This window comes from Nannospalax galili, unplaced genomic scaffold (assembly GCF_000622305.1).
Source record: "Nannospalax galili isolate Female #2095 unplaced genomic scaffold, S.galili_v1.0 scaffold9, whole genome shotgun sequence".
Taxonomy (NCBI): Eukaryota; Metazoa; Chordata; class Mammalia; order Rodentia; family Spalacidae; genus Nannospalax; species Nannospalax galili.
This window is the reverse complement of record NW_008360332.1, coordinates 7,350,581-7,364,968: the sequence shown is the minus strand read 5'-3', so window position 1 is coordinate 7,364,968 and position 14,388 is coordinate 7,350,581. Positions and strand designations below refer to the sequence as shown.

General features: G+C 37.4%; 1 protein-coding gene across 2 annotated transcripts in view; it reads left to right on the top strand.

The window, feature by feature from the left end:
- Col24a1 (collagen type XXIV alpha 1 chain) overlaps window positions 1-14,388 on the top strand; it is a 354,563-nt gene that overhangs the window by 149,399 nt on the left and 190,776 nt on the right. For both annotated transcript variants that reach the window (XM_029560281.1, XM_029560280.1), the window contains exon 24: window positions 1,949-1,993. In XM_029560281.1, the coding sequence (XP_029416141.1) occupies window positions 1,949-1,993 (45 nt within the window). The remainder of the gene's footprint in view (window positions 1-1,948; window positions 1,994-14,388) is intronic.

Here is a 14,388-nt window from a genome sequence, read left to right as displayed (position 1 = left end):
TCTCTCTGTCTCTCTCTCTGTCTCTCTCTCTCTCTGTCTCTCTCTCTCTGTGTGATCATCTGTCTTTCTCTCTCCCTCTCTGCCTCTGTCTCTCTCTCCCCCAATCCCTTCCCTCCCTTCCCTTCTTCTGTCTGTCCTTTCCCTCCATCTCTACTTTATCCTTTCCTCTTAAAGACAAATCTCCTTTTCCCTTCTAGCTCTCTGAATATTAAAGCAAGAATGCAGGGGATATACAAATAACTTTGGTTTTTTTTGCTATAGAGTAAATTTTCTGTAAGCAACAAAAAGGTCATCTATTTTACTTATGGGTGAGGAAGGAAGCAGGCTAAAGAATTGATAGTCCTTACTGTCTGGCCATAACTTTTATACAAAAGCTGTCTGATGAGCTATTTATTTAAAAGTAGGCATTGTACCCTAATGCAGTGTTCCGCTATTTGCTACTTATTGAACAGAAAATTTGAATAGACTACTTCTCATGATGGATATTAGGTTTCAGCACTTAAAATCAGTGCTGCTCCATAGATGCATAATTTAAAACACGGATGTGAGCCACAGTGTGGAATAAAGAGAAACAGACAAAACGTCATTTTAATAGTATGTTTTAATTAATTCAAGGCATAAAAATATTACTTTCCATATATAATTGCTGTTGAAATTGATATACTTTCTAATCTTTTTGTACAAAGACCTTGAAATATGGTATGTATTTTATACTTACATTATCTGTCAGTTCAAACTAGCCCATGCCATGAGTCACCAGTGGCTATGACAATTTGGTATCTCAACATCTCACTGCCTCACACTTCAATTTAATTATTAATTTTAATTTAAATTTTTTTAAATTTTCTATAAACAAACAGCACATGCCTGTCTCATGCACTCTATGTGGTACTCAGACTTAATCTATGTTTCTTTTATTAGTCCTTACCTTTGTCCATGCTGTTTCCCACCACTGAGATGGTCCTTTATCATCCCCACTACTAAATACCCTGCTTTGCAGAGCCCAGCTCAGACGAGTTTCATGATGTTTTATTTCGCACCTCCAGCAGGCAGTGGGGCAGCACACCAAATTCAGATGCATTAAAATCTCTGCAGTGAGGAGCTGGAGAGATGGCTCAGCGGTTAAGAACACAGCTTGTTCTTGCAGAAGACTGGGGTTCGAATCCCAGCACCCACATGGCAGCTAACAACTGTCTGTAACTCCAGTTCTAGGGGATCCAACAGCTTCTTCTCGTCCGAGGGCATTGCACGACATGGGTGCACTTACCTACATGCAGGCAATACACACAAAAATATTTAGAGAAAAATTTAAAATCTCTGCAGTAAAATGTAGGCATGTTCAGATTAATTGGGATAAATCAAAACTATAAAAGGTCTTTCTTAGGCTGAAAATTGGTGCCAAGTAGATTAGGTGAAGTTTGCTTCCAAATGAATCCTGGAAATCTTGGGTTCCCAGAGCTCTAAGGACCATATCGCTTTGTCTCAGGGGTTATGAACCTAGGTTCTCTCTCCAGTGAGGTCAGCTCTGGATACTTCGGTTCATAGGGAGCTTGCCCCGTGCACACCGGTAGCGCTATTTGTGAGGAAAACAGAGCATCCCTGTGGGCAGGGACTTTATTGTAATTCCATCTGTCCTTGTACCTAGCAGTTTCAGAGTGACTTTCATAGACTGAAAATAAAATATTTTGCCTTTTAAAAAATTTATGTATTTTAAAACGATTCAAAATAATGGGAAAATTCAGTTTCAAAAAGTATGTTAATTGTTTGAATGCAAATGGAGAAAAGCCCACATTCTATAGAAATACTATAATAAAGTTTTCAATAACTGTAATTTCTGTTGCCTTTTTGTGTTATGACTAAATAATATATAAAATGAAAATGGAATAACTATTATGAATAATTTTGTTGGGAAATTGTCATTTAAAAAAATTATGTTTTTTACCAACAGGGAGAAGTAGGAGACCAAGGAGATTCTGGCAAAATTGGTGAAACGGTAAGTTTGTGTCATGTTCTTACTTTCACTTTCCACCATCCGTGTTTCTTAGGAATCATGTTTCCATGGTGTGTTAGCCATAACCATGGTAGCAAGAGTTGGAAGAAAGCTTATCCACTAGATAGAAACTCCATGTGATGTTTTACTGACAAGTGAAACCCGATACAGAAGAGAGATGAAGACAAAGCAGTGAGTAGTTTCATCAAACGTAAATTACATTTATGGCCGCAGGACCATTCTCCTTTCTAATATCTAACACTCAATTTTAGTTCCACTAACTTTAGTTTAAAATTGACCTTAACGTTTTTTGTTATTAGAAAAACCACATAAACTAGGTATGGTGGCATGTGTCTGCAATTCCAACACTCAACACTCAGGAGGCTCCTGAGTTCAAGACCAACCTAGGCCACATAAAAATATACTGACTCAAAAAACAACAAAAATATAGTGTGTAGCTGATAATTTCTCTTAAGATTTAAAGACTAGGAATCAACCAAAGACAGTGAAGAATAATAGAAGACACTTGATGTCAACCTCTGACCTCTGTGCACACATATGTGTGTGCGCATCGATACACATGCACACGCGTGCACGCGCACACACACACACATCCCAAAGACACACAAAAGGAAAATATTTTATAAGTGAACCCACATTTTATATATGTGTGTGTGTGTGTTAACACAAATGAGTTTATTTACAGTATGCTAAGTTAATTGTCACAAAACAACTTAGGTAGAACTTGATAATTCAGTGAGTAAATTCCCCCACAGTCTATCTTAAGACTTAAATCAAAACAAAGAAACTTTTTCTACAAAATTGCTTTGTAAGCTTAAGTGATTTAATCATTATTTCCGATCTTATAATGAGAAAAATATTTGGATAGTCTTATTTTTGCCATTAAGTATTAATAAAAATAGATGGGGGGCGGGGCTGAAGAGATGGTTCAGAAGTTAAGAGCACTGACTGTTCTTGCAGAGGGCTTGGGTTTGATTCCCAGCACCCACATGGCAGCTAACAACTGTCCATAACTCCAGTCCCAGGGGATCTGACCTCTTCTGACTTCCATGGGCATTGCATGGCATGAGTGCACTTACACACATGTAGGCAATACACCCATATACATAAAATAAAAAAATAAATAAAATATTTTTTAAAAGTTAAAAAATATTTTTAAATTTTGTGCTTATCAGAAATGAAATTTTTATTATACTTTATAATTGGGTATGCAAAGCATTTGTACATAAATGACCTCATTTACTGTTTGCTCTAATTGGTTAAATTTGACTCCAGTATGGGGGGGTGGATTTTTTTCAATATTACTAATAATTTATTTTATATCATTTATATTTTAATATTTTAATTACATTTTTTTGTGTATTTCATACAAAACAGCTCAAAAACTCTTAAGCTTCTTTATGCCTCCATCCCCACTGGCACTCTCCCACAGCACCCCCACACACACTGGGGCCCATATACTAGGTCATCCCTGTCAGGGCCCACTGGGTTGTCAGTGTCTCCAACTGTTTCCTAGTGTAAGTCCATCCACTAAGTCTAATCAGCCTCCATAGAGTCGCTTGTTTTAGGAAGATCAGCTCTTCTTTATCCAGCAGCAATCAGTTGCCAACTTTCCTTCAGATAAGATTGAGGCCTATTGTTCATTTTCCCAGTTCCATGCTGGGTTATTGTCTGCCTGAGTTTGCATGGGACCTGTGTATGCTGACACCATTGCCATAGAATCATATAGGCAGGTTCCCAGGAGCTTGTAGGACTCCGTTTCTTCCCTGGCTTTTACAATCTTCCCACCCCCTCTTTTGTGATGGTCCCTAAGCCTTGGATGGGAGAAGTTTAATAAAGTGATCCTGTCCAAGGACCAGCATTCAGCAGACTCTTGCTCTGTACACTTTGGCTATTTGTGACCTTTTGTGTTCCTGGCCCTCCGCTGCATGAGGAGCTTCATTATTGAAAACTGAGAGATTCATTAGTGGACTCTTCATTATTCCTGGTCTATGTTCCATGAGACTTAGGTGTAGAGGTTGTACTGTAGATGTGTCATTTAGGCCTGGGCAATTCATAGACCATGTCCATGTGTGATCAGTTGTGATACTTGGTAGCAGTCTCTGACTGGTGTGAAATGAGCTTCTTTGATGAGAGATTATAACCTGTTCATTTTTTTAATCCATGGAAAAGTACAGAAGAATGTTACTGAAAGACCTAAAACATCCTTTAGTATATGAAAGATACAACACAATAATGGACGTAAAAACTCAATGTTGATAAACAATTCTGACCATATTAACTTATTAATTTAATCTCAAAATAATATCAATATAATTTTTCATGGCAACTAAAAATCTAGTTCTAAAATTCATGAGTAAATATATAATGATAATCAAAACAAAATTTTAAAATACAAAGAAAATAATTTTCTATGTCCAAAGTTTAAATATATTAATGTGTAAAATTAAAATTGTGTGGAATTGACTAAGGAATGAGCAACTATATCAATGTAATTAAATAGATGGTACAAAAACTGTTCGAGGGATATTTGTGAAATTAGACCATGATAAATGAAGCATTTCATCTCATTGGATTAATGACAGACTATGCAATGAATGATTTTCAGGCAATTATCTAACCGTTTTGGGGAAAAGTAGTTCTGTGCAGCAATTATATTCAGTTCTGGATGGATTGATTGTCTAAATGTACTGTGGAAACAGTAGAAGAAAATGTGATTATCATAATGTCCTTGAAACAGAGATGCTCTTAGATATGACATCAAATATTGATAAATTTGACTGCATCAACTATTGGGACTTCTGATTGCTAAAATATAGTGATAAGAAACTTAAAATGAGGTTATTTTAGGAGAAAATATTGCAATTTAAGCACAAAGGGTTTCATCAGAAATATATAAATTCCTAAAAATGCTGCTTAAAATTTAAAATGCACACAATGAATTTTCCAGGTACAATGGGGGCTCTACCGTAAAAGGCATCATGGCTGGGAATTAAGATGTTGGTTACAAAAGAGAGAAGCAGCTTTGTTTATACCATGATTATACAACTGAACTTTCTTACACTTACTTTATTTTGAAATAACATGTTCACGTCTTCATATTCCTTTCCTGTAATCCCTTAGTTAACAACAAATATGTGCGTGTAGAAAAATTCTAACAACGTAGAAGATTAAATGGTACATTCTAAATGTCGACAAAGTTAGGGTCAACACTTTGAACCAACTTGAATTGATTTTTTTGAGTTCCTGAGAAAAGGTTTATGTGTTTTGTTGTATGTTTTTGTTGCTATTGTTGAAGAATAATTTAAGTGTAGAAAAAGCAAAGCAATGTATGCATGATTTCTTTTCTAAAGTCCAACTTAAGAATAAAAACAAGAGGGCTGGAGAGATGGCTCAGCAGTTAAGAACACTGACTGTTCTTGCAGCAGACAGAGGTTCGAATCCCAGCACCCACATGGTAACTAACAACTGTTCATAATTCCAGTTCCAGGGGATCTGACAGCCTCTTCTGTCCTCCGTGGGCATTGCACAACACAAGTGCCCTTATGTACATGCAGGTATAATACTCATACACATAAAATAAAAATAATAAATAAAATATTTATTTATTATTTTTTATTGTCACTAAGTCAGTAATTTAAACTTTGGATCTGCAAAAACAATAAAAATTAAAATTAAAACATAATAATGTGAAGCAAACCAACTTAAAAAAATGATTCTTGCACATGAACTGTCACATGTTTAATATGTGTTTTTTTAGAGAGCCTCCAGTCTTACTGATTTCAAACACCCTTTTCTTCTGTGTATTGATTTTAAGACAGCCATCATTTAGGTATCAGACTCTAGGTTAATGTACTTTGTACTTAGTTGTGCTGTGATATTTTTCATTATTTTAGGATGCCAACCTGAGACCTGTAATAAAATATGTAATGGGGATGAAAGCTGGGGAGGAGGATCTACTGCTGTACAGCTAATAAATCATAACAGATTAACAGGCAAAATAAATAAAATATTCAAAATAAGAATAAAAACAAGAAAGAAATTTTTTTTTAAAAGCTAAAAAAATAGACAGAGGGTAAGTCCTTAAAATGTCATAGTTACTTCTAGTTAATCCAACTAACGAAAGGTAAGCTTTCTTCTTGTTTCTGCTGAGAAAAGACAGGTCAATATAGTACTTATCAAACTCTTCAAAATGACTTATCAAATAAAATTGTAACATAGATCTCAAAGATCAGTCAAAGAAATTAAATGATGGCATTTGAGTGTCAAATTGCTTAGGGTGTGTATGTGTGTGTGTGTGTGTGTGTGTGTGTGTGTGTGTGCGTGTGCACACTGGAGTTAGTATTCAAAGTTAAGATACCAACAAATAACATCTTTTCACATTTTACATACTACATTTTCAAGTGTATTTGCTTAATTGTGCTGGACTAGTTCCACACAGTGTAAGAACTGATGGATGCCAGTGCTGTCCAAAGAATGGGCTGTCTCAGCAGATGCTACACTTATGTCACTGGAAGGGGAATAATATTTACTGATCACTTGCTGTGTGCCAGACCTCAGCCAATCCTAAACGGTGATTTGTACTGTGGCACTTCATTTAATGCTCAGGGTTGTTTTTCCAGCTTTCACAATTAGGAAAATGAAGGATCAGAAGTGACTGGTTCAAAGTCACATAACTAAACTGAAATTTAACCCAGATTTCTAAGTTCAAGTTCCTAATCTCCATACCATACCATGCTTACTGTAATATTACAGAACAGTCATTTGATTTCCAGATTTTATTTTATATAGTTGCATTTCGTGACTTCAGCCTTGAAAATGTGAGATTTCCCAGCTTACAGTAGCAGCTAATTTTCAACTTGACTGAACTTTTTTAGTCTCTTAATTGCCTTTACTGAACAATATTTTTCTTTCACTAGTCATACTAATTAGAACCCACTTCATGGTCGAGTACGCCAAGCACCGCAGTCCATATACATTTTACAGTCATTTCCTGTATACCGATAATTGATGTGGGTAAATGTAATCTATGACTCTCCAGTTTCAGAAGATTCCCTCATGTGCCCCTCATTTAGCTTTTCATTTTTTAAAGAGTAAATCTGGAATTATTCCACCATAATTTTCTGGGATAAAAATATTTGAAGCACTGCTAAGGAGAAAAGAATCTACCCTTTCACCACTGGCCAAAGGGTCAAAACTAGGATCAATAAATAGGTATTATAAGGCAATGGCTTTGTGTTTAAGGTAGCCAGGAATGTTCTAATAGACTTTCTAACATTCACACAGAGTGATTGACTCAAAGCCCCATTGTTAGAACATCTGATGTCTTCAGTCATTTGTTCAGCAGACTCTACTGATTGTATTGGAAGTATTTTGAATATATGGACCTTGTCTTCATGAAACTTATAGGTATTAACTAATCATGTAAAGGAATATATAATTATAAACCATGCTTTAGTCCATAAAGGAAAAATACAAGGGACCATGGTAATGGTGCCAGATTTAGACCAGGAAAGAAAACACAGGCTTTTCTTTTCTTTTTGAGAAACAACAGACACGTGAGCTGTAGTCATGTAGAGTGACAGGAACCAGTCAAGGCATGGGAGAAAGAACTTCCTGGAATATCTTCTCCTTTGTTTCTTACCTCACATTAGGAAATCATTTCTAGTCTCTAAATATTGGGGGTTTTAGTACAGAATGAATGAAAATAACTAGCTGTGATGGTTAGTTTTAACTGTTAATTGATACAACCTGGAATCACCTGGGAAGAGCGTCTTGGTGATGTACGTATTTAATCAGGTCGGCCTGTGGCTTGGCATGTCTATGGGGGATTTTTTTGATTGAGAAGAAGGGGGGGAAGACCAATTAGGAATGTAGGCAGCACTCTTCTATGGCTGGGCCCTGAACTGTGTAAAGAAATCAAGCTGAGCGAAGAAACAAGCAGGCAGCATGGGTGCGTCCCTTTCTTTGAGCTCTTGACTGGGGATGTGATGTGATTAGCTGCCTGAGTTTCTGCCTTGGCTTCCCCTCAGTGATAGACTGTAGCCTGGAAATGTAAGTCAAATAAACCCTTCCTCACTTGAGTTGATTTTAGTCAGGTTGTTTTATCACAGTAACAGAATTTATTAAACATGATAATGCACATAGCACTTAGTGCAGTGCCAGTCACAATCAGAGCTTGATAAATAAAACCTCTGCTGTGGTCGTGGTGCTGATTGTTGTATGTGGCACTACTGAGTGGAAAAGCATACAGCTGTTTTGAGGAACTCAACAAAAGCTAGTTTGAGCTAAACATGGCGGTGTAGGTCTGTAATCCCAGCAGTCTAGAAGCGGAAGCAGAAGGATCTCAAGTTCAAGGCTTCTCTGGCCTACAGAGCAAGACCCTGTCTTCCTGGCTTCACTTTGGATTTTGGTTCTTTGTTTTTAAAAGAGGCCACTTTGGATAGACCCCAAAGGACCAAAGAGAAAGCGATGTAATGATATGTCACTTGTGAGCAACAGGTGACAATCATCAAAACTATTACTCAGTACTTGATCCTCAAGTCAAGGAAAAATTGCTAAGTATTTTAAACAGGCCAGTGCCAAGATCTAACTTGTGTTTTCCAAACTCTGCTTGCAATAGATTGAGAAGTTGGAACATAGTGAGAGGAGGAGGACAAACCAGGGGCAAGGCTGTTGTTCCAGCCTGAAGGACAGAGAACGATGGTTTGGCCTGGAGTGACAATAGTGGATATGATTGAAATGTATTTCTTTGAGGGAACAGTTTGCATGGATGTGGGTTGCAAACCAAGAAAAGGTCTAGTCAATCCCCAGCATATACTTGGACTTTGAAGCTATGTATTATTTATCGGGAATACTCTGGTATATCTGATATGAAAGAATAGTTCCAATTCCAGGAATCTGTGGCTGTCTTCTAAGAAGTTTAATATTCCAACTCTTCCTGCCTGCCAATTTGGCAGCTTTTCTCTGGCTCTTTCTGGTCTCATTCTATCCTTCTGAAGGTAGAGCACATGGATCCCTCTAGTATTTTATTTTTATTTTATATATGGATTTGTTTGTATGTGTGGGTGGGTGGTGGTGGTACGTGTATGTGAGCGCAGGTGCCCACAGAAGCCAGAAGAGGACATTGGATTTCCTAGAGCTGGAGTTGTGAGGGTTATGAGGCACCTAATGAGGGTGTTGGGAACCAAACTCAGGCCCTCTGCAAGAGCAGCGAGTACTCTTAACCATTGAGCCATCTTTCTAGCCCCCAGACTAGTATTTAGGGGTAATGACTTCACTGCCTTGACTGTAAGTAGGTGACTTTTGATATTCTCTTTATTTGTAATATATATTTTTATTGAATTTTTGTACATTTCATATAATACATCTGTACTGGATAGCCTTAGCTGTCAATTTGAAACACCTGGTTAGAGGGAGCCTCAACTGAGGAGTTATCTCCATTGGATTGGCCTGTGGCCATGTCTGTGGGGCATTTTCTTAATTGTTGAGTGATGTAGGAGGGCCCAGCCTACTGTGATCAGTGCCACCCCTAGGCAGGTGGTCCTATATTGCATAAGAAAGCAGGCTAAGCACAGGCCAGGGGAAGCAAATCAGTAAGCAGTCATTTTCCATGGTCTGTGCTCCACGTTCCTGCCCCGGGTTCCTGCCTTGGCTTCACTTGATGATTGACTGTGCTTATAAGTCAAATAGACCCAGGAAACTCCCCAAGTTGACTCTGGTCAGTGTTTTCATCACAGCAATTGAAGTCAAACTAGAACAACATCGTAATCATATTTAGACCGTTCCCTATCTGCATCCCCTAAAGACCCCCCCCCATTTTTCCTGCATTCTTTCATATATGTTAAGGCCTATCGAATCATCTTTGTGTCCCCTGATGTTCCTCAGTGTGAGTTCATCCACTGGAGCCTGGTCAGCCTATCTAGTGTCCCTTCCTTAAGGAAAACCAACTCTCATTCACCCAGCAGGGATCAGTTGCTAATAGTTTCTCGGCTAAGGTTGGGACCTCCTGTTCATTCCCCCAGTTCTATGCTGGGTTTTTGTCTGGTTTAAGTTTTCATGGGTCTTGTGCATGCTGTCAACATTGCTGCAAGTTTGTATGAGCAACTTCCCAGAAGCCTGGAAAACTCTGTTTTCTTGTGATCATCCACCACCCCTGGATCTTACCATCTTTCTGCCCCCTCTTCTGTAATGACCTTGAGCCCTGGGTGGGTGAGGTTTGATAGGAGTTCTATTCAGGGACACACACTCTGTAGTCTCTCATTGTCTACACTTTGTCCAGTTACATCCTTCTGTGTTCATTGCCTTCTATTGAATAAGGAAGTTTCACTGGTGAGAGTTGAGAGACATGTTAGTATTCTCTCTACCCCCTGTTCCACTATGTTCCATGAGCCTTAGGGGTAGAGATTGCATCGTAGATATGTCACTTAGTGCTGGGCATCTCACAGACACTTATTCTCTGTGTGTGACCAATTGTGGAACTATGAAATACTATCTATTGCAAAAAGAAGCTTCTTTAATGAGTGGTGACAGTTATACTTGTCTGCAAATATAAGGATATATATTTAGCAAACAATGAGAAATTGCATTTGTCTGGGGATATGACAAACGTGGGTTTTACTCTAGGATCGATAACCTCTCCAGCTGTGTGTATTTGGCTGTTTAGGTGTTCTCTCCCATTGAGCAGGCTTTAAGTTCAATCAGGTAGCTGTTGATTACCCACAAAATTTTTGGTTATACTCAAAGCCATGTGGGCATTTTCTTAAAATAGGAAACAAGATATATCTTTGAGAAAATATAAGCAATGACCCCCCCCTAGGATCTTTTAATGGTCTGTTTAAATTAAGATGTGAGAATGTTTTCCATAAAATGTCCTTGATTACATTAATTTTCATATTTCTTCCTACTTAAAGAAATTCATGATTGCTCTATAATCTGGATACTTTGATTTATTTCTTAAAATATAGCCCAGCTTCAGCCCTAAACACGGGTACACAAGAGCACCACTAAATGGACTCAGTACATCATATATTTGTATATTTATAAATGTATGAACCTACATATAACAATACTAATCAAAGAAGAGGACAAGTAATTAGGAGGGAGGGGGGACAAGGAGTTGGAGGGCACTGAGAGGGATGGAAATAATGCACATACAATCGTCATGTATAAAACTCAAAAAATTAAAAAATTAAAAATAGGTACTGAAATGCAAGAGTATCATAAAAGTGGAAGTTAAAAATTAGTCTCACTGAAATAATTGTTTTCCAGAGCTTATAAAAAGAATGAGATGGGGATGGAAAGATGGAGGACAGGTAAATGGGAAAGGGTACAGTTGTGAGGGACGAATAGCCTGCAATGTCTTACACCATAGTGGTATGACTCAGTATTTCGAAATAACTAGTAGCAAGGATTCATGTATTCCTAACTGATGTCATTCCAGATGATAATTTCTGAGATGATAGACATGGAACTTCTGCTGATCTGATTCTTATATGTGCTTCACATGGGTGGACATATTTCTCTGTACCTCATAATGTGAATATTTACTATGTAGACTTGATTTAATTATCATTTTATTTTGTGGTGCTTATGTTGAACCCAGATCCACACATATGCTAGAAAAATACTCCAACACCAAATTTTACCCACTGGTTGTTGCTATATATGGGCTTTAAAAATAAAAGCTAATTAAAATAATCAGAAATAGCACTTCAAAAATTTTTCACAATAAACTAACAAAATTATTTTAGGTACAGTCATGTATGTGTAAAAAATAAAGCTTGTCCAATGAATGCTTACATTTATGAAACACAATCTATTATTAAATATGATAGCAACATTAGGCTGATAAAAATATTATAACTATCCTTAGCAAAAGGCTGAGGGAAAATATTTATCTCATGTGTAATTTAGATATTAGCCAGATCTTAGATATTTGTTTTGCTAACTAGTTCATAAACAATGTGCAGAAATTAGTACAAAGTCAGCATTTTCACGGGTAGCTTTTATTCCGAAATAAATTGTGTGTTTGTGAGAAAATGAGGGGCTGTGTTACATTTGAATAGTACAGGTTTTATAAAACGAAAGGAACTTACTGAAAAATAGGTAATTAAACACATTGTATTATACTACCCTCATATATACATGTAAATATATATATATATAAAATAAGCTGGGATACATATTTTTTTACCTTATGCATTTCTTTGTTTTTAATTTTTATTGTATGTGTATGCATATATGCCTATATGCCTACATGTAAGTGCACCCATGTTGTGCAATGCCCATAGAGGTCAGAAGAGGGCACCAAATCCCCTGGAACTGGAGTTACAGATGATTGTTAGCTGCTGTGAGGATGCTGGGAATCGAATCCAGGTCCTCTGCAAGAGCAGCCAGTGCTCTGATCACTGAGCCATCTCTCCAGCCCCATCATGCGTTTCTTAACATACCAACTTAACAAGATTTCATGAACAAGTTACCCTATGCTCTGCTTTACCCTCTCCTCTGCTAACGTGTAGGCAGTGATGTCGAACACAAAGAGAAGGAAGAAAGATGATGAGTAATCTTCAAAATCAAGGACTCCGCCTTTTATTTTAAAACCTTTAGAATCACAGACATTGTGATGAGTAATCCCTAGAGACTTATAACTAGTTCATTCAAAACCCAAAAGTGATGAAATCTGAGGGAGAAATAAAAGCAAAGGAATCTGCTTATTAAAGACCTAGTCTCTCACTTAACCTTGAGATGACTCTTCTAAGTTTTCAAATTATTGCCATTCTGTAAATAAGGGGATTGCAACTTATTGAAGTCATCAAATGTGTCCAAATTCATATAGCTAGTAAGCTGTGGTTTGGAAGTTCAAGTCCCAAGATTTCAGTCTCCAGCTCTGAACACTTTGCTCTTCATATAAATAATCACTGATTTGTCCTATCCATAAACGGATCCTTGAAGTTACATCCCTGGGGATTAATGGTTAGGAAGATCTGAGTTAATGTGTAGGAAAATTTGCAAAAAGAGCAAACTCAAGTTTTACCCTGTAATAATCTAAGCCAATTTGGCAACTCACTTTAAAAATATTGTCAAATATTATTAGTTTCTGGGGAGTATGGAAACATACTTATAATGGAAACAGGAAAGATTTTGAAGGAACTGGAACATATTTTTGAAGTGCTCAGCATAAAACCTCATTTATCTAGTGGTTAGTTTGCCTGTTCTCTGGTAGAATTCCCATGAAATTAGTTTGACACAAGTTTGCTTTATTGATTATGTTCTTTTTTTTTTTTTCTTTCATGAGGGGAGATTGCTAGCTTTAATGAGGCTACTGAAATCATGAGCCTTGTTTCCTTGAAGAAAAGACAACACAGAGGCCAGGGAAAACCAACCACAAAAAGTTAATGTAAAACTTTACCAATTGCCCCTCAGTACACTCTGAGTCTCGCTGCCATTTTCTTTAAAGATAACATCTAGTCCCTTCTAGTTTTAAGCTACACATGCCCATGGCACAACTGTGGTTATTCAGTCGGCATGACTGGTAGGTTTCTTAAGGGATGGATATCTGTGGTACATTCTGTTCTAAGACAGGTCTTTTCACTGAATATGATAAAAAAAAAAAAAAGCTACCCATTATTGGAAATCTGTGATACTCCAAGTACTTTGAATATATTGTATTATTTAACCTTCATATGTATCTTGGAAAATGTTATTTCCACTTACACAAAAGATACCTGTGTTTCTGACAATTTATAAAACTTGCCCGTGGTCAGATAGGCTTTTAGCAAAGCTGGGGCTTTAAGGAAGATACTCTAACTTCTCAGTATTATCCTGTTACCAGTTAAGAATTGGATGAACATTTCCATTTGTATTGATATTGAATGCCTCTTGTTACTGCACAGGGCCACAGCATCACATTACAAATTTTCAAAAACCACAGCATATTAAACTTGAGGTTGGCTTTTGTTTTTGTTTTAGTTTTTGGCAGGGTCTCCCTAGACCCAGCCTGCCTGGAAGTCGCTATGTAGACCAGGCTGGCCTTGACCTCACAGAGATCTGCCTGCCTCTACCTCCTGGGGGCTGGGATTAAAGGTGCATGCCACCATGCCCAGCACTTGTTATATCTTAGGATCATGTATTTGACATCATCTTTGAAATATATAAACAGCATCATTAATCTAATTAAGAAGCCACTATGAACTTCATTGTGTCTATGAAGGTATAGAACACTAGATGGGAAACCAGACGTGAGGGACACAACTGCCAACCTAGCACTGAGGACAGGGTTCCAAGGTCATCCTTAGATATGTAGTGAGTTGGGGTTGAGTCCAGACTAGGCTAGAAGAGACTAGAAGAAGAAAGAGGAGGAGGAGGAGGAGGGGAGG